At 31.7% G+C, this 21,661-nt stretch overlaps 1 protein-coding gene across 1 annotated transcript; it reads right to left on the bottom strand.

Annotated features, from left to right (window-relative positions):
* Window positions 1-1,256: 1,256 nt before the first annotated feature.
* Window positions 1,257-21,188, bottom strand: LOC127703942 (receptor-type tyrosine-protein phosphatase S-like). Its single transcript, XM_052207981.1, has 17 exons — window positions 21,113-21,188; window positions 20,681-20,967; window positions 19,893-19,980; window positions 16,508-16,575; window positions 14,409-14,445; window positions 14,028-14,125; window positions 13,322-13,453; window positions 11,108-11,253; window positions 10,065-10,200; window positions 9,493-9,642; window positions 8,023-8,122; window positions 6,854-6,927; window positions 6,226-6,351; window positions 5,226-5,336; window positions 4,333-4,484; window positions 3,501-3,636; window positions 1,257-2,230 (listed from the first exon to the last, which is right to left on the bottom strand). Exons 6-17 carry the CDS (start codon window positions 14,088-14,090, stop codon window positions 2,150-2,152), a joined length of 1,407 nt encoding a protein of 468 aa, XP_052063941.1. The 5' UTR covers window positions 14,091-14,125; window positions 14,409-14,445; window positions 16,508-16,575; window positions 19,893-19,980; window positions 20,681-20,967; window positions 21,113-21,188; the 3' UTR covers window positions 1,257-2,149.
* Window positions 21,189-21,661: the final 473 nt, after the last annotated feature.

A 21,661-nucleotide genomic window follows, 5' to 3' on the forward strand; every position in this document is an offset into this window, starting at 1 on the left:
CATCTGAACATGACACCAATTTCATAGTTTATTTGTCAATATTTAGTTTTTATTGTTTGATCTGCTTCTTGTATAATATACATGCTATAGGTCAACAATATTTAATATATGCAATGATTATAAGGGTGACTTGGTTTATCTGACCTTGGCTTCGTTTTCATGGACCATTGATAATATTAAGTTTATGTGATACTTGAAGCAAAACTTTATCTTTGGGAATATCAACATAAAGTCAATCATGATTAGTAAAGCAGGTGAGACCTTTCAACTCGTGCACTCTTGTCAACACAAAAAATGTGTTGAAAACTGTGACTACCATGCATGTATCTAGGAATCTGGTAACAAATGAAACATATGTGATCTATCCTGATACTTCTTGTTCGTATCTAAATAAGTTCTGATAGTTCACTACGTTTGCTTGTAAGCATTACATTTTTTAAGAATACTCATTTTCTTATATTGTCTTGTGAAATTGATTTCACAAAACACAGCTATCATGATTGAAATGCAAATCAATTTCCTTGTAACTCACCATTTTCAAAGTTTGGACATTAACAAATACAAGAAAAAAAAGCTTCCTTGTTAAAAAAAGTTTTTTTTTTTAAAGTGTTTCTTTCGTGCCCATGGTTTGATGTTGGATGTGACTGTCAACTATTTATTCTTTGCATGAAAATTGTTATATTAAAAATTGCTTTTGTTAAATAAGAAATATTTAACTATCAAACTTTTTGTAGTGAGAACATATTTTATATGCTCCAGAATAAACTCATGGCCATTACTTGAAAATAAGGATATTTCAAGTTAATAGAGATTTATGACAGCACAAAATGTAAAAATAACGGTGACTGCAGTGTTTATTTTAGTTGTTCTGTTTCATTACTTTGTTAGAGCAGTTTTTGTGTAAGGAGCACACCACTGTTAATGGAGTCCATGTAGTGTGAACATACACGAGCGTATTGTACTCCTGAATATGGGACGTTGACAATTGTAAAGTTGAAATCATCGTGTTTGTCATTGATTCTAGTTTGGAGTCTACAATCTGTGTCAATGTCGAGTTTATTATCAAGATATGAATCAGACATTCTACTTTCAACAGTATCCACTGGGATATATAAGCACTCTTTGAAATGTTGTTTATTGAGTGACAGAATGCATAAAGTAATAGATACCGAATCTGGGATAATGTATTTGTCATCTTTACTGATTCTGATACTTTTGTGTTTCATGAATTTATGTTTTATAGTGACACGAAATAAAACAGTATAAACATATTTTATTAGCTTATTTATGAAGTAATACAAAAAACAAAATGGCATGAACATAAAGAAAAACAAATATCAATAGGATAACTTAAAAGTACTACATGGTTTAACGATTGATGTTTTAACCATATAAAGATCATATGACCGTAGCATTGTCCTTTGTAGCCTGCTCAATATATACGATACATATACTCTACTCTTTTGTTTTGTGCACATGTGGTACATTAATATAACGGTACAGTTTGACATGAAACATAACGATTAAATCCCCGGCTCGAAAATCAAGTGTTTGTTCTAGATCAAGGTAATATATATTTATGTAACATCAAAACAATGGTGAGATAATTATTTACCAAGAAAAAATGTCTAACAATTGCACCAAGAAAGCAAAATGATTCAAGCAAAGTCGTGACTTATATTATCTCTTCCGACTATTTTACATCTTTTGTGTTAAATTTGTTCATTGAAACAGGCAGTAGTTAAGTAATGTTCAAATATTATGGATAATTATAATTTATAAGATTTAAGAAAGATTTCTTTAGAATTATTTTTCTCTACTTAACAATTACAAAACCACTGCACATGGGGATGCTTAAAAGAGTTGTAATTAGGACAACAGATACTCGGCGTCTTGATCCCTTTTTTGTATGATTTACTTATTTTAACTGATTGAAGTACGTATATTTGGCACTTGTAAAATAAAATTCCGTTAGAATTTAAAAAAAACATACGGTTATATCATTTTTCCGTTTTTCAATACATGTTTGCGATTTGTATGTTGTCGTTTAAAGCAAAATGTGGAAGCACTACCTCAGAACCAAAAGTATAATACATATATTACAAATGACAAATAAATACATAGAACATAACAGAATGTTTTAACTTTACTAGATATTCGCATACAGTGAATCTCGAGAATCACCTCCGAGTTGGACTCTAATACACTGATAACAGTATTCATATTGATCCTAAAATAGACAAAAATAGCAAAGGCTATAAACACATCAATCTTACAAAATTATTTACATAACTATCTTATCTGCTAAAGAGATACTTGAAATTTATTGATGCAATCTCTTTCTGTAAACTCAATGTTCAAGTTTGAGGAATGGTAGGTCTTCGATAAACTAATTTTGTTTTCTAATTGCGGGTTTACTATGTATTTGATTTAAGACTTTTGAATTTCTGGCTTTGAAATTCATAAATGATTTAGACTTTCAACGTTAACTGTATTAATGTTGGTGGCACTGAGGAGTTTTATTTAGACGACTCAATTAGCCTGGTATCTTTGATCTCTGGTTTAGTGTCTCATATATATTAACTCTATGAAGGAAGTTATGATAATGAACACATGCTTTAAACTATTGTTTCGTGTAGCTCATGATCTACTGGTATTTTGCAAATAGAAATGCAACGTAAACAATGAAAAACTTAATCTCGTTACTTTTGTCTTAAAATTTAGTTCTTAATTATCATTTACAATTTACAGTTGACTTTCAAGGAAACATCATTTTGTGACACTCGTCAATGTGTTTTCCCAACATCATTTAGGATCGATTTATTTTTGATTTGGCATTTGAAAATTCAGACACATTTGTTAGATTATTCTCAATGTACGTATGTGATCATGCAGAGTTGGAAGCTAAGAATATAGAAATTAAGAAGAACATTTCAGAGAAGTTGTAAACTGCGTTTTCTATTTTTGAATGTCGTAAAGAAAGAAATACATATGATACAAATTCCTTAGTGTCATAATTCTGGAAGTGTTATTGTCAAGAGTAGATTAGTCATAAAATGTTAAACGAGACGTTTATATATTTGAAGCACTCGATTAAAAGTTAAACATGAGGGACATTTGCAGAAAATGATATTTGGATTGTTTAAACTATCATATTGCGATTAATATGATAGAAGTATTTTGATTCCAGTGAAATATTTTATTATTCTCATTTCATTTTGTTTTTTTTTTTCAGATATAAAACTATATGTAAATGCTAGCTTATCTATGTAGCTGTTTTTGATGTTGTTTATTCTATCATTTGAAAATGCAAGTAAGCAAACTAACACCATTTTTAAAATTATAGGCCAAAACATAGCTCTAGTTATTAGGAAAGATCTGATTCGTATATTTCATCAGCATATTTCTTTGTTAGCTGATGGGAACGTGTTAGTATTGTAGCATTTGATGTTGGATACATGCCATCCGGATTGTGTAATTTTTCTTCACTACACACTTACAAATTCATCAAGGAATTCTGGTCGCCTTGTTTGAATTTCTCTTACTACTTGAAAAATATCTATTTCCTCATCTATCTGCATTTTTTCCAAAACTAATCGCAATGCTACAAATAACCCACTCTTACTACAGCCATCACTGAAATAATAAGAAACCTTTGCAAAATTATGTTATAAACTGATAATTATTATTACTATTATTTGATAACAATGTTTAATAATTTTATGGTGACCATAAAATTGAGAATGGAAATGGGGAATGTGTCAAAGAGACAACAACCCGACCATAGAACAGACAACAGCAGAAGGTCACCAACAGGTCTTCAATGCAGCGAGAAATTTCCGCACCCGGAGGCATGTTCACTGTCGTTCAGGATTGCATATAGCTAAATCTAACAATGCTTATTCTTGGGAATTGGTGAATAAACTACAACAGTCTTACCTTAATACGAGGTTGCCATTAATGTTTCAAGAACTGCTTACTCTTTAGGATAACCAGAATTTACTTGCGATGCATGTACGTTGGTGTTTGTGTTGACGAATCGTTAAGTTTATGAGTAGTTTTTTGTTTTCGTTTGTTTTTTTCTTGACATAGTGTTGTCTGTTTTTCATATATAATCTGTGACTGCCCCCTTCGTATATGCTGCCTCTTTCTTTGATACATCTAAAATTTGTGACTATGGATTTTATTAACGTCCTTTTACAATATGGAGAAACAATTATCTGCATAACAAATTGGCCTATTATTGTCAAACCATAGTTGTGGAAACAACTATTTATAACGTTATTTAATGTTCACCATCTGAACTCAACTACCAGGTTTTTAATGACGTACCTACAAACTACAGTGATTGGGCCTTTCTGTGTTTCCCAGCAATTTTGTACACGATGCAGAAGATCTAACATATACTCTGGTGATGGTGTTGCATTAGTGATAGTCCAATCCTCAGCAGTGAATACTTTAATTGAGATTTGTTCTTTATTTTTCTGTAAATGTATAGCAGACTAAACACGTTGTTTTGTAAAATATACACACCATTTTGTTTAGTTTCACGTAAGACATTTATTAGAATAGTTAAATTAGATGATTTAAATGTGGCCTAAATACTAGTACTTACACAATTGTTTCGTTTGGCCACAATACAATACAGTTGATTAATGGGTATAATGCAATTCTTTTCTTATGACTTTACATGCATAAATCATTAGAAAAATAACAGTACTATACCCATTATTCATAGTTATATATATATAAAATCATGTGAATTCTTTGTATCTGAGGGTCCGGATTGAGGAACCTTCTTTTCTGTATTATTGCATTTTTTTCCTCTATTCTTTTTTTGGCACGCTATTCTTTATTTTGTTAAATTTGGCATCCCATTATTTTTTATTTTCTTTATTTGCTGTTATTTCAGCACCCCATTTATCTGTATTCTTTATTTGCGTGGTCATTGTTTCCTCTTCTCTTTCCCATTTTTCGCTAGTCAGGAATATGACAGTTGTTTTCCACTCGTTCCGTTAGTTAATACTTTTAATATTGTCAGTTTTTGTGGACTTTCCCTTTTTGAATTTACCTTAAGAGTTCGTTAATTTTGTTATAATTTATTCATTATTTTGTTTGCCCTCTGTTCTCTATTTTTACTTTTTAATATTTTAGTACCCGCATTATTTTCTACTCGTTACTTTCTTTGCCATTTTGTTCATATTAAACCTTAAGCTTCTTCCTACCGTATGGTTCAAAGTAAGCGGAAACTCTCTTTGTGCATTTTCCGTTTCTTTGACAATTCGGAAATCATCAAACTGTAGCATTTCTTTCTTCTCTAACCACAATGGAGCACCCTGGCGAAAAGATATATGTAGCCTTAATTTATATATTTATAACAACAAAAAAACTGACATTTTTTCCGCGTTCTGTTCTTCTTAGCCGACATCGCAATACTATATGGCCATTTCGCTGCTCGGTAATCATTCAAGAGAATATTACAGTTTATTACATTGGTTGCAATGAATAACAGTGATTTCCCAGTGAAATAAAAACAGATGATTTCACATGTGAAATCAATCTGATAAGTTTACTCCTCTGACGACAAACAGCCATAGGTGTTGTCACGACGTTGTCGATGATGTTGCATGTATAGAAAACGATATAGTTCCTTTCATTTTCTGTTTTATATTCATTTGATAATCCATGGCCAATGTAATAAAAAGAATAAGTAATCCAAGAATTCAATTATTGTGAAATATTCAATTGGTGACTAAACAACACTGATAATTAACTCATGCGCTACGCGCAATCGTGAATTAATGTGTTGTTCAGTCAAACGTTGAATATTTTTCTTTATTTGAATTCTGTGATTAGTTATTCTATGGGTAACACATTCACGACAACCTATATCCATATCACATTTTATATTTAATCGATTATAGTACCGTGATAGTGTTCTTTTTTAAATATTGGCTGCAATAGTTTTTTCAAACCTCCCATAGATAAGAAAAAAAATTATCTAGATCTTATTTTTGCAAATGTCCCTATGATTTTCTGTTAGAAATAGTGTCTTCTGCCATATATATTAGGTTATGATGCGAATCAATTCTTTTTTGGATAAAATTTGATACGATTTGACATCGAACTGATGACTAACTAAATACAGCTAAGCAAAATTCCTATCTTAAAATAACTATAAACTAGATACCTCATGTAATCGAAACGAACAGGAATAAAGCTCACCTTATTTCCGGGATCCAACAAAACAATAATTTTGGAACTGTGATCATACATCATTGTCCAAAAATCAATTACAGTTTCAACAAGTGGGCACTGTGTTACAAACATCTTACTATCAACTGAATAGCCCTGTGATAAAATGAATGAATTATAAAAGGACTTAAAATTAGCAAATTCAAGTGAATAGAAAAAATCAATACAATATTTAAAATTAAGTTTATAAAATATTGTTATACATTTTGTATATATGCATTTATATGGCACTTTCTGTTGATACGCAAATACAATACTGTACCAGATAGCCATTGCAATTGATGAACTGCCTAATCAAATTTTATGCCATGTTTTTTCGTTTAATGAAAGTTCATATAACGCCAAAATTTAAGCAACTAGGGCAAGCATTCATCAGATTTAGACAAGCAAATAACGATCTATGCCATGTACATGATGTACGAATAGATAATGTGTACCTATTGACGTTTGCAAATCAGAAGAAAAGAAAGTGCAAACAACTATAACTATCTGAACTATAATGTGGTACAAATAGCTATACACGCATCAATAAGTCACTACTTCAAATACTAGTAGTATAAACACGATTAAAGAATGTTTGATTTAAACATTTACTCACTGGAATTATAACGGCATTAATATAGTCACTTCTGGTTTTACCATAAGACATTAAGTAAGGTCTATATTTGTCATCTGCAAGATATAATGTGGCAAAAATCACGATTACAACTGTAACATAATACATAGTCATAAGTGAAAGTCTTCCATTCGCTCGCATATTTAGAAGACAGTCACATCATTTGTAAGACAACACTAGCTTTTTCCAAAAGAAACCAACAACACCATGGCAAATAACGAAAAACAAGGAACAGAATAACAACAGTTTGTAAAACACTACATACAAAAACTTAACACTGAGCAACACAAACCCAACAGGAAACTAGAAAGGTCTCAGGTACTGAGGGAGGGTGCGCCGATCGTCAACAGCATGTGGCAACCGTCATGTTAATAGTAAGTAAAAATTCAGTAATAAGTCTCAATCGATGATGTTATAATCAAGGTAAACTAATTTTAGATTTGAATCAAAATTGTGTCACCTTTTTCTTTCATGCAGTTTTGTTTGTTTCAGACCTTTTGCCACAATGAAGAAAAAAGGGAAGGTATTGTGGTTACGACTATTGGAACACATCCATTGTTTTCGTTCTCAATGACACAAATAATCAGTATATAAGTTTTTTTTTTTGCTAGCGTAACATTGTGTCTACAGAGGTAATGATGAACATGCAGTTAAAAAAATAAATGTAGTACTAGGTGTCCTAGGCAGCCTGTTCGAGAATATCGAGATTTGAATCAACTTTTTGCACTTTTTTCTTTCATTCAGGTTTCTGTTTGGTCAGTCCGTTTGTTTCGTAATTCTTAAATACATCAATATTTAGATACCATATCAAACTGCAATACTCAAAGACGGTGTGTTTGTGTTTGGTTTGGTTATTTTATTAATTATCAACATATAAATTGTAACATTTAACTGTTCATATTTAAGTTAAACCAGATTTACATTTTGTTTAGCAATTTTTTTAATATATTTGTATCATACAAATGGTTATATATCTTTGTTCCTAATTCGTGCATACATCGCATTGCTAAGATACTTGAATGATTTATCTATCAATGATATATTTCATGTGAGATTTCCGAAATCCTATTATTCCAACGTTTTTTACTTTACTTTATAACCGCGACAACACATTATTTAGGAAGCGTAAGTTCATGAAAATGTATACTTACGTGCAAGAACAGTTGTTGAAGAATTCTTTGATTTGTTTTCTTTACAATTTGCAGCAGTAAACTCATTAGAAGAATATGATGGCCGCAACGTTCGCAATCTCTAAAGTAGTAAAATGAAAAAGATGTAAAATTATGAAGGCGATTGTCAGTTAGATAACTAGAACCAAATGAAGATCACTTGACTATCTGAACATCAGGTCACTGATGTGTAAATGCCAAGGAGACTTCTTTCAAATCAGGCAATTCCCCGTGTATTTTTCTGGTAAATTATCAACACCGGGGTTTTCCAAGACTATGGATTATATGAGATGAGCCACTACAACCAAAAGTTATACACAAGTTAAACATGTGTTACCCGTTTCATCTGATATGTCAGAAGGCAAATTATCTACACATTCCTTGCCTTATTCGTCTGCCTTGGACGGTGAGATTAATTACTACCTGCTTACGAGTTCCTTGTTCGTTTTTGGGCACTATACTTATACCGAAACAAGGCCAGCGATTATTAAAACAACACACTAAAAATCAAACGAAATTGACTAGGGTCATCTTAACGTCTCTTGACATTTTTTTTTTCAAAACTGAAGATATAAATCAACTCATCACTAATAACGTAAACATTGTGAAATTATTTTGCATTCAAAATAAATGTAGTTTGTGCTCAGGTTGCTTGTAATTGCAATGATGTCAAAATTAATTGTCAAAATCTGCACGCGGACACATAGTTTTAAACAAAGCAGATAATAAAGCAAAGGCAAACATTTCTAAGGTAAGACACTTGTTAGATATCAACTAACATGCCTAACACATATATACTAATATATATTGTATCCACAATGCATGAAATTGTTTAAACAAATGATCTTGACAGTTGTTTATCATTCGTTCCGTTAGTTGATATATACTAACGTTTTATTTTGTCCGGTTTTATGGACCTCCCCGTTTTGGAATTTACTTTGGAATTCGGTATTTTTGTTAATACTTTCTTGATATAAATTCAAAACACGTCTTACACAATATAATGAAAAAGATATATCTTAATTGTCATTGTCTGCAAGTTGTTTGTAATTCAATTCTGTTCTAAATAAAATAAAAGGTTCAAGGATTATCGAAATAAAAAAGTTTGACAAATGAACATATTGGACAAGTTAAAACAGTTATTTAGTAAAACAATTACATTTTATTGTTGGAAATCAGTAATGCCCGAACAAAATGCTCTTATAATTTTGATGTTCATGACATAAATCACTTAAATCTTAATCTTCAACTTTCCTCATTTCAGCAATAGACATAATGAAGATGAACGTACTTCTGATGACTATCATTTTGTATAAATTTTTCTTACAAATGCTGCACGCAACACAAATATGTTAAGGAAAGTTAAAAATTGGTAGCCACATTTTTGGTGGAACTGTTCTCGCACTAATCATCCGTTCTGTGTAGAACACATCTCTAAAATATATTTGGTACCTGAAACTCTTCTCTGTATATTGTTTGATTTGTTGGTAAAGTCTTGTTTTCTTGCTTTTGTATATATTCGCAGAAATCATTCTTTTGAATGGACGTATTTGGAACCGTGAATAGTTCCAGCAGTGCTTCAAACACGATCGAATATTGTCCCTATAAATTAAAAAAGATACGGTTAAAGAGTAAAAAAAGAGTAACATGTTTATTATTTCTTATCGTTTAAACATAGTAGACACAAAGCAAAAATATTTCAGAACAGCCAAGAAAGCATATTTCAAATTATGTTTTTTTTAGCCTCCTCTAAAAGCGAAAGTAATCACAATCCACGAATCACTTTCCTGTTCATTACATTGGATATTTCAAGGAAACATTATCAGCATAGGTAGATGCTCAAGTAACCATACCAAATAGACTGACATCATATCAAGAATTTGCAAATAATATATATAATTAAACAAGCTTTTGATGAATTTCTGATACCTTAATTAAGTACCAGTTTTCTTCAGACACAATGTACAGGCTATATATTAATGCAAATATATATAGTTTTACTGCTTGTTAAATATGTTACGTACATGTGTTTGAATCATATTCATTCTGTCTTTCCTCATCATCTGAACATACTCCATAATATCAACGTAGACAACTTTCTTGCCATGCTCATAAAGTGCATCGATAGCAATGAATGTACCTGTCCTTCCAACGCCAGCACTAAAACATGCATGCTTCATATTAATAATAGCAAGGAATATAACATAAAGGTGGAGATAAAAAAAGAGTTATTGCTAGGCTCTTGAAATTTCACAAATAGTAACATCCTGCAAATTGTTATAATTTGGAAACGATAGTGCATAAAGGTCACTTATGATGTCACGTGTCGGAATATGACGTAAAATGGCCTTTTTACACATATATGTTAGTCAGAATTGTTATGAGCCAATGTCTCATCCAGAACGATCCATGTCTATACATAACATTAACTTCAAGCACCATGATATCATTTTTCGATTTAGCATTGACCAATATTTAAATGTTGGTGACAAGTTCTCAACATGAGGCTAACTTGGCGGTTTTTGCATAAATAAAGACATTTGAAGCATTTATTCCAATTTGAAAGACACAAAAAAAAAAAACAAATACTGATCGTATGGTCATCTGCAGATTGATTTTTTGTAGATTTTTAATTTGCTCTGATTGTCCTATTAAAGGGTAAAAACGATAGAGTTATATCATACCTTCTCGTTTTTGTTATAAAAAGCAATATGATTTTATATTTGAGTCAGGGTTTTTTTCTGTCAAAGGGTTTGAAAAATCTTTACTTCTAACATATAGTCGGTATCATGATGGTTTGGAAATAAAAAGTGTATTTAGATAAATGGCGAGTTTTAACAAAAACATCTACAAATTTTCGAATACGAATGGATCTGAAAGTACGTCAGAATGTTACCTTAGTTTGAAAACAAATAAACACAAATACATTTATTTTTATATTTAGATATAAAGTGTATTAATATTAATGACTAAAAGGACAGAAATACATTTTTTATTCAAATGAGCGATATGGATGTAACATGCTAACGTTTCTATTTTGGTAAAACTGTGTAACGTTTACATGTACCTGCAGTGCACCACCATTGGACCATTCTTATCACATTTTTTGCTTTTCACTTTCCTGTAAAAATTCACCAGTTTGATGCTATCTGGAACACCATGATCCGGCCATTGTGTGAAATGAAAATGATGAACTTTTCGTTCTTGCTGATTCTAAAATTACAAAATATTACTCACTCGTTCAATATTTAATCATTCCTCAGTCCAGTATTTGGTATTTTAAATATAAAAATGGTAATTTATTTTCTTCATCCTCTTATTATCCTATTGTGACTACTAAACATTATTCCTTTTTCATAGTTTACTAGCATGTGGAGCCGTTTGCATATATTATTTCTATTAGGTCCTCAGACATTACCGTGATATGACACTCTTCAAATATTTTCTTATTCGGAATTTTACTAATTATATGCCATTTATAAGTTGTTCGAAATTACTCTCATATTCAACCTCATTGTTTTATATATATATTTGACAAGATTGTAGATACGTAACCAAAAACGAAAGAGAAGGTGTCAAAAATAAATCCTTATATTTAATTATAAACGACAGTTGTCTACCGATTTTGAAATATTTAAAATCGATGATGGAGAGATTAATTAAGACAACAACCAAAAAAGAAGAAAGAAATCACATACACACTTTAGTTTTTTGTCTGCTGTGTATCCTGATGTGTTTTTTATACCGATTCGCTAAGTCTGATTAATTTATACCTACTAGTTAAAAGGTAAAAGTCTGCAGAAAGATAAATTACCCTTCCGGACACAAAATTCAGCCTCCGATCCTACTAGTCTTTGATTTTAGAATTTAGAGCTGCTTGCTTAGCGGAGAAGGAGCAATTACCAATTTGCAAGTCTTTGGTTCGAAGCGACCGGAGATAGAACCCATGACATCCCTTACTTGAGATGAGTTCACTACCACGAGGCGGTTCAAATCAAAATAGAAGACAACATAATTTCAAAGTTTGAATAATAAACTTTATGCATCCCGCCATTGTCTTATTGTGCAATGGTAATTGTTCTGTATTCTTGTCATTCATTTGTACTTATGTGCTTTGTCTATATGCCATTATGTTTACTTTGTTGACATATTTGTTTGTAACACAATGTTGACTGCTGTACCCCTATCATTGACATTATTACCTGTTATGTCTGTTTGTTTTGTTCACACATTGTTGTCAATATAATAGAATTTTATGCGACTGCCATACAAGTGAGAGGTTTAGCTAGCTATAAAACCAGTCTTAATCCACAATTTTATACATAAGGAAATGCCTGTACCAATTTAGGAATTTGACAGTTGTTTTCCATTCGTCTGATGTTTTGAGCTTTTGATTTTTCCATTTGATAAGGGACTTTCCGTTTTGAATTTCCCTTAGAGTTCGGTATTTTTGTTATTATACTTTTCATCTTAGACGTTTACCTGAATGTTTTTATAATAGTTAATTTACTGCAAGGACAGCTGAAATAAAATACTATATGCATGATATATGATTCTTGTTTGACTTCACAATGGTTGAACAGACTACGTTCACATTTAAGATTTTAAGTGGGAATACAATTACGATCACATAAACAGCTGAGTAATGCTAAGCATTATCCTAATTAGGTAGAAGAGAGGCGAAAGATACCAATGGGACTTCAAACTCATAAGTCGAAAAAAAAATGACAACGCTATGGCAAAAAAAGGAAATAGAACAAAAGACAAACAACAGTATAAAATACAACATAGAAAACAATATACTGAGCAACACGAACACCACCACCGGAAGGGTAAACAGGGTAAATATGACAAAAACATATCGAGTGCTTTACGTTCTTGACAACAATACATTTACCTTTTTAACTAGTGTCTGCTGTAATCTTTGACAATGCTAGCGATGAGTTGATGTCGAATGAAAAATAGGCCGTGCTTACTATATAAACTCATCAGTGGCGCTCGAATATAAAAAAGTTAAAAAGGCCAAATAAAGTTCAAAGTTAAAAAGCATTGAGGACCAAAAAATCCGAATGATTTTGCCAAATACTGCAAAGGTAATGTTTTTTTTTTCGGATATACAAAAAGTATTGGTAAGAATTCGCCTTTCTAGCTCTTACAGTTATCTTATGTATTACAAATATTTTTTTCTGGTATCGGTGTTTTGATGGATACATGTAATGGCTATTTCATTGACACTCACTATTTTTTTAAAAGTTAACTGAAATTTTTGAATCGATATTACCGTTTTGTTATGTAGTATAATCAATCTGTACACATAAATAGTATGGTATATCTCCTCTGTCATTGTTAGTCTATAGTTGTCTACCATTGTTGCTTTATTGACAGTTTTAGGCCAGTACTGTTCACATTTTTTCTGAAATACAGAAATTTCAAAGTGCATGTGGTATGCATTCACCCACAAAAGACTTAAGACAGATATTTTATTTACAACACATCTATAAACAAAATGACTGACATAAAGTTCTGACATAGAGTTCAGTTGTAAAGAGGAGAATTGTAAAATATTTAGAAACTAAAAAATTGTATTAAAACAACGCATATTCAAATTATGAGGTTCCTATATTGTACGATTGGTCAGGCTTAATTAAGTAAAACACTTTTTTGTCCATCTTCTTATCTGATAAAACCGTTTGTTTACCAACATTTTACCAATGTTCAAATCTCATTCATCAATATCAATACAAAAACATCAATATATAAAAAGTAACAAACAAAAACTTAGGGAATAGTATAAACTCCAAAAAGAGCAATATCGGGTGCGTCGACAAAAAAGGGTTTTCTGCTATTCAAGCATATTCTATTTTCATTTAAACTTCCCGAGAATCCTGATGAATAAAGAACGGCAAAACAATACACTTCATAGTAGAGCTAATTATAAAAAAGTGAGTGCAGTTAGGCATAAGAACACAAATAGATCATGTACATACCCTTCTTTCCTCTTCCAGTTTCGTGACCATCACTATTTTGCAAACCTTTTCCTGCCAGACCATTTGCCAGAAATCCCTGAGAGTATTCTTTTTCGGACCTACGTACACAACCAAAAATGTGTTAGAACTTATATAATTGCATGACTTGCATTCTGTATAATTTGATGTATTAATCTGTTCCTTATATACACCCATCACCATCCCTCCCAACTATAAAAGATAAAAAAATAATGACAGATTCGTTTAATAGTATGTTGTATTGCGTTTAAGTTTCCGGACAAATGGCTTTTTGAACGTTGACATCCTCATGATAATAATAGAAGACTGCTAAAAGTAAAAAATAGATTTCAATAATTCTAGAACTTATATAATTTTACAAACCTTGTGAGGCTATGTATGCCTTTTCTTTGTCATAACTCTGAAATAAAATAGGCTGGATATTGTTATAACCATAAATACAAAATATTATTTGTTATTGATTACACTTATTTACTTTAATATATTAAATATTACTTTTAAATATGGTTGTAAAAGAGAGGCGAAAGATACCAAAGGGACATTAAAACTTAAACGAAAATTAACTGACAACTTCATGACTAAAAATAGAAAGAGACCAACAGTCAAACAGCAGTACACAATATAGAAAACTAAAGACTGAGCAATACGAGCCCACCCAAAAACTGGGGGTAAATAATCAGGGTAACAGTAATTTTTCAATCTTCAAATACCATAAAAGATGACAAATCAAGGTTACACACACCAATGAATAGATCGTTTGAACTCTAAAAAGGAATGTAACCGGGTGTTTCGACTGGGTTAGTGTCTCCTGATATGGTAGCATCAACCACCTGTAACAATCAGTAAAAAATTTCACAATCTAAAATAGGACGCAATTGTTAAAATTACCGATGAGACTGCTCTGATTTCTACTTATATAGGATTGCAAAATTATCTCACTAGTGATTTGAGACTCAAATACGTTATCGTTCAAACAATTCATTATTTGATTCTAATTTGAAGTCGTCTTTCTGTGTCAATATCGATGAAAAAATCAAGATACATGTATGAAGCAGACATTCTAGCTGACTATGCGGTATGGACTTTGTTCATTGTTGAAGGCCGTACGGTGACCTATAGTTGTTAATTTCTATGTCATTTTGTCTCTTGTGAAGAGTTTTCTCATTTGCAATCATACCACATCTTCTTATTTTTTTGTACTAGTTGCGGTAGTATGCTAAATCTCAAGTTACATTTGATATGTTCGATACAAGCACTCACTGAAGTATTTGATATTGTGTGACTGGGCATCATCAATATATTTGAAAGTGAAATTAAAGTACTTTGCAAGACGTTTTTCATTTTATTTCTGGGAAGTTTTTGGTTGAATTCTGCTTCATAGGATTACAAAAACAAACAATTTGTCCAGTAGTGGTGCACAATGAGTACCAATTTAAATATTGACTGTCTATTGAAATATTAATTAACCAAACTCAAAATTAGCAAAGGTCACAGTGACCTGACTTTATTATATCACACCACCCAAGCTCATGATGCAACTGCAAACCAAGTGTGGTTTACCTAAGTTTTACGGTACAAAAGATATCAGCCGAACACGAATTGATTAAGGTTTTACTATCATAGGGGTCAAAGGTCAAAATCAAGGTCAGAGTTATTTGACTTTAGTATATGACACACCCCAAGGCTATAATGTAACTGTATACCAAGTTTGGTAAACCTAAGTTTTACGGTATAATAGATATGAGCCAGTCACGAATCACGAATTGGATAAGGTTTTACTATCATAGGGGTCAAAGGTCAAAGTCAATGTCAAATTGATCTGAATGTAGAAGGAGGCACATCCCCAGCCCATGTTGCAACTGTATACTTAGTTTGATTATCCTAAGTTTTATGGTACAAAAGTTATGTACCGGACACGAATTGGACAAGGTTTTACTATCATAAGGGTCACAGATCAAAGTCAATGTAAAGTGACCTGACTGTGGTATATATGACACATTCTCAGCCCATGATGCTACTGCATAACACGTGGGACGGACGGAATGACAGACGGACATGGTGATTCCTATATACCTCCAGACGTTGTTTGCGGGGGTATAAAATATGTTTGTTTTAAAGAAAAGTTCTGTTTAATGAGACGATGTAAGTGGTATTCGATCTTTCATTTGAAGGGGAACAGAAGTGTAAATCATAGACAAAAATCTTAAGTTTGGATACTACTGCAAAGTTGTGATTGAACATTTTGCCGAAATAAAACAATGTGATTTAATAATAGACTCTTTAACTACTATTCACTTATAAGGATCTGACAACATTAATATTTTTTCTAACGACGTTTTCGGAATATCTGGTTTTTGCCGTAACGTTTTGATGTTGTACTTTAATTGGTAGACGCAATGAATACTTAACCAGATGGTGGAACCTGACAATGTTAAAAATCTAAAATTTTTCAATTATCTTACATCAATGTAGCTAGCGTTTATGTAGTCATGCTTTGTATCTCCTGTCAACACAACCCTCGAATGGTCATCTACAAGAACATAATATAGTTAGAACAATATATCCATATACTTTTACTGTTACGTTTAATACATGTTTCATATTAAAACTGTTATATTTAAGAATATGTTACATAGTACAAATATTTATCATTATCAGCAGTGCATCACTTAATGTTATAGAAAGCATATTCTTCGATATGTATTATTTATGTCCATGCAAGGCATATAAACATTGAAAGAAAACAATATTAATATAACGTAAGGTCATTATCAAAACTGCATTGTCGAACGACAGAAAACAAAATGCAAAAAAAAAAAATAAAATAACAAACGCAAAACACCTCACAATCAGCCAGATTCATAAAAGAGAAAATTGGAAATTTGGCAGCAAGATTGCATTGCTTTCATATGCACAGGAAAAATATTCAGTTACGTAAGTAAAAGAGAGGCTCTAAAGAGCATGTGTCGCTCAAAAAGGTCTACGTGCAACTTCAACAAATGACGCTTTCCAACATTTGAGACTAAAACAGGTAAACAAAAATTGATGACAAAAAAATTACTTTTTATTGATTAAAATAAAATCTCTCCTGAAGAGTCTAGTAATGGTTTAGGTACTAATAGACTCATATGTAGATCTTGTCTTGATAAATATTGGTAAACATCGTCATTAAACATCAGGAACTACAATAAGGGGTCGATTGACGATGTATGCCATGTTGAATTATTTGTTGATCTTGTATTATTGGTTATTTTTGTTGTCTAAAGTTTCTATCTATATATTATAATATGGTCATAATTATAAATTAACTGTTTACAAAACTTTGAATTTTTCATAATACTTAGGATTTTCTATCCCAGGAATAGATTATCTTAGCTGTATTTGGCAATCATTTTAGGAATTTTGGGTTCTAAATGCTCTACAACTGCGTACTTTTTTTGTCCTTTTTGACTTTTCTGATTCGAGCGTCGCTGATGAGTCTGTGGTAGACAAAACGCGTATCTGGTTTACAAAATTACAATCCTGGTATCTAGGCCACACCAATTTGGTTCCTACTTCTTTGGATTTTCCCGCTCCTGTTTTGAAGAAACTGACTTTTTTAATGAAAAAAAAATTACCGCTTCTGCAAATTTGAGGTCCGCATGCCCGATCCAAAATTAGTTTCTCCTTGATTTTTTTTCACAAAGACGCTTTTCTATCGCATATGATGCTTCAATCGTTTCAAACGCACATGTGATAATTTGATTTACAACAAAAGTCAAAAAACGGGATGCCAACAAGCAGTTGTGTCAGCTTATTGCCGTGTATCTTTTTATCTTACTTTAGATTCCCCGTTATTTGTCTTTGGGCTATTATGTTTCTTTTGTTCGTATGATATTTGACGTTGCTCGGTATTAATGCTTCCCGCCATCGGGTTTTCTACTTTTTGACTTTGGACATTCCTGGTGAAGGTGGGTCCTGAGGAGAAATTCGGACACAAATGGTTTTTACAGTGTTGTTTCTATAGTGTCAACCCTTGTATTCATATTTACCTAATTTTTACTTTATCGAGAAAGTGTATACTATATACGGCAAATACTATCAACGACTTTTTTTGTTGAAATCATAGTCCAATTTACTATCTACTACACCTTTTTGTTGGCGTCTTTGTTATAGTTGTTTGTATGTTTATTTAGATTTTTTGGTCTGTTGTGTAGTATGTTGGTAGTGTATGTCTACACAGTGTTGGCTGCTGGATACCAATTGCTGTTGAATTAACACATGTCTGTTTTTGTTACTCACCCAATTTTGTCAATATACTTGAACTATAAACGACTGTCATACAAGTCAGAGGTTACGCTAGCTATGAAACTAGGTTTAACCCCCATTTTCTTCGAAAAATGCTTGTACCAAGTTGGGAATATGACAGTTGTTTTTCACTTGTTCCGTTGATTGATAGTGTTTGATTTTGTCAGTTTTTATGGACTGCCCCTATTTTGAATTTGCCTTTGAGTTTTTGTTATTCTTTTCCCTTGAAAGACCGAAGCAACCGTTGTCTTTTTATGTCAAATCATCAGAAGTACATGGTCATAGAAAACAATGCATGTTTCAGTATTTTTACAGTATTCAATTTAACATCAGAGTTAAAACCAAGCGCAGAAAGCAAAATCAGTCGGTTAATTTTTCACTTAAATGAGTTGGTATAATTATATATTTTACGAATGAAATATTTTACATGAATTGCACAAAATAAAAAATTATACAATACTGTAAAAAATATTTTGACAAAATTTAGCCTTGTAAGTGTTGAAATGTCATTTATAATGCGCAATTAAAATGATATTGCAGTAGCATTTTTTTTTAATTTTAGTTCATTTATATGTTTCGGAGTTTAGTGTGACGTCCATTTTCACTGAACTAGTACAAAGTTTTGTTTAGGGGCCAGCTGAAGCCCGCCTCCGGATGCGGGATTTTCTTGCTTTGTTGAAGACCCATTGGTGGCCTTGGGCTGATTTCTGCTCTTTGGTCGGGTTGTTGTCTCTTTTACACATTCCCCATTTCCATTCTCAATTTTATGTTTAAATCTGCCGCAGTAAATGGCTTGTTAAAACGTCATCTAATCGTTTTAAATTTGGCGTGTTTGGTAATTTGTTTGACGTCATAAATGTAAAATGTGTAACAAGTTTATTTGGTGATCATATATTTTGACTGCTCTTAATAACTTCTCCAATCAGTCATACGAACAACGTCAAGTTAACCTATAATGCAGACTTGGATAAGAACTTTTTTTTTCTTTTATGAATGCCGACAAAGCTAATTTTTAACAAATCCCTTGCTAATGATTAGTTTAAAGCACATCATGTTCTTCAACTAAACATGCTAAACGAAGCATTTTACTAGTTTATTATTTTCCAGCCTAAACACTTTGAGGAAAAACTCACTACTACCTTAATCATGTTAATTCGTTCACTAAATAAGTTGCATCATGCATAATCATCCAATATTTAGTCTAAACAACTATAGACTGTTCAAATGTTTGCCAAGATTTGAGAAAAGAAATTTGAACGTCTAAAAATATAAAACACATATTGACAAATCAATTTTAAAACCAATCACCTATGAGATTTCTGAAAGTATACACAACCTTTATTATTCGTTAGTGGAAACTTTTGTCATTAACTCCTCATTCCCTTGTATGTATCGTGTTCAGCAGATTAAGTAGTTGAAACATCGCTTTCAATCAGTCTAGAAGCTACACCCAAAACAAACGCATATCACCTCACATTTAAATGTTGCATTGGTTCTTGTGCTCGTCTGTTCTTCGGTGTTAATTATTAATATAAAATATAGCTAAAAAATAATACATACATGGCCATGTTGACAGGAATCGATTTTTAGCTTTGTTTTCTTCTTTTGAACCTTCAGTATGAGCGTGAACAAGCCCTTTAGGTAAGATCTAAAATAAGTTTGGTGTAAACAATTTATCCACTTGAACAACTTAATTTCAGTAACAAATATATTAAAAAAATATAGCATAGGTATTATGTAAACAAGAAATGACTATAGATGAGTATCGATATCAGGAGGTGTGAGACATATATCGTTAGTTGGCAACAAAACGAGTAAAGACAACTCACGGTAAGCAAACAGTTTTTTAACTTTTAAGTGTTACGGAAAGGTTGCTTAAAGAGTTCATAAATGACCGACCTCAACCTATTGGTTCTTCAGGAGTCTGTAGTTTAGTTGTTGTCGTTTGTTTCTGTCAGTTTCAATTATTGTTTTATGTAAAGTCATGGCAAAAATCAGGCCGTTAGTGTTCTCGTTAGTATTGGTTCAATTTTGTATCCAGAACAATTTATAGGTTCTTGGCTTTATTTATTATTAAAGGTCATAAGGTGGCCTGTAGTTGTTAATTTCCTTGTTCCTTGTTTGATAAATGTCGCATTGTCAATTATATTGCTTTTCCTTATTTTATCCGTTTTTTTTTTATATTTTACAACAGAAAGGTGTCTGTGCAATACAAAAGCTTAAATTCTTACGTCACGTAAATTATGGACATTTAGGAAGTATCTATGCATTCACCATTTATAAGAACAAGACAGTGGAACTCGTTATACATGTTATAATAATCATAAAAAAGAAATGATTAAACTTACTTCATATTCATTCTTGAAACCATCGTTCTTTCTTTTCTCGTTGATAACTTTTTTAAGGTCTGCTATAAGTACTTTGTATTTAGTAATTTTTTGTTCAGAAGCTACATTATTATACACGTTTCTTTCTTCTTCTTCATCATCATACTCTTCTGGATATTCGTCTTTTACTTCAGTAACACTTGTTTTACTTTCTTTTTTACTAGACACGGAAGGTTTTGCATGATCTGAATCGTGTACACGTTCTACATTAAGATATACATCCTCCGTCTTCAGTGCATTTTTATGATCTGAAATTTTAATAAAAAAACAAATAATAGATGGATGGATAGAGGAGGAAGAGAAAGAGGGATGTATGGATGGATACATTGAGAGAGAGAGAGAGAACATAATATACGATTTTAAATTTTCCACCGAATATGATGATTTACTCACTACAATACGTATTTTCTAGACTTCCAGTAATCTTGTCCTGGTTGCTGAGATATTTTTCACTTTTAGGTTCAGATCTCCGCCTACAATTACAAAAAAAAACAAAAACTATAGCGGTTTGCCTTTAATGCAAAAGTTTTTAAATTCTCAAATATATTTAAACTTCCAATAATAGTTATACCTCGTGTGATGTTCTATTATAATTGCTATTTACTTGAAGATTTAGTTACTTTTTATTTACTTTGATAGATTAAATTCCTGCGCAATACAATAAGTTCATGAACAAAGCCGTCTGCCACTTAGGGAATATGAACCGTTCAACTTTACGCTGAGATCTTGTATGCATTCTATCGTTTCGATTTGGTAAGATTTTAAGTACCTAGTCTTGAGTGGTTTGTGTGGTTTTGTATTACTTTTTTTTGTCCTTTTGACTGTTTTCCTTTTTCTTTTTTGTAGTCTCTTTTTCTTCGACTTATGGTATTTGGTCTCTAACTTTTAGAACAAAAAATGTTCTTCAATTTTGTTTTTTATTTGTTGGTTTGTTTGTTTATT

The sequence above is a fragment of the Mytilus californianus genome, unplaced genomic scaffold (assembly GCF_021869535.1).
Source record: "Mytilus californianus isolate M0D057914Y unplaced genomic scaffold, xbMytCali1.0.p SCAF_57, whole genome shotgun sequence".
NCBI classification, from domain to species: Eukaryota; Metazoa; Mollusca; class Bivalvia; order Mytilida; family Mytilidae; genus Mytilus; species Mytilus californianus.

Excerpts from the sequence above, each read along its gene's own strand:
- LOC127703942 (XM_052207981.1), bottom strand. The coding sequence starts at position 14,090 with ATGGTCTGGCAGGAAAAGGTTTGCAAAATAGTGATGGTCACGAAACTG. Across the intron at positions 9,643-10,064 it reads TGAATATGATTCAAACACAT|GGACAATATTCGATCGTGTT; the intron begins GTACGTAACATA and ends TTTAATTTATAG. Across the intron at positions 6,352-6,853 it reads TTAATGCCGTTATAATTCCA|GGCTATTCAGTTGATAGTAA; the intron begins GTGAGTAAATGT and ends ATTTTATCACAG.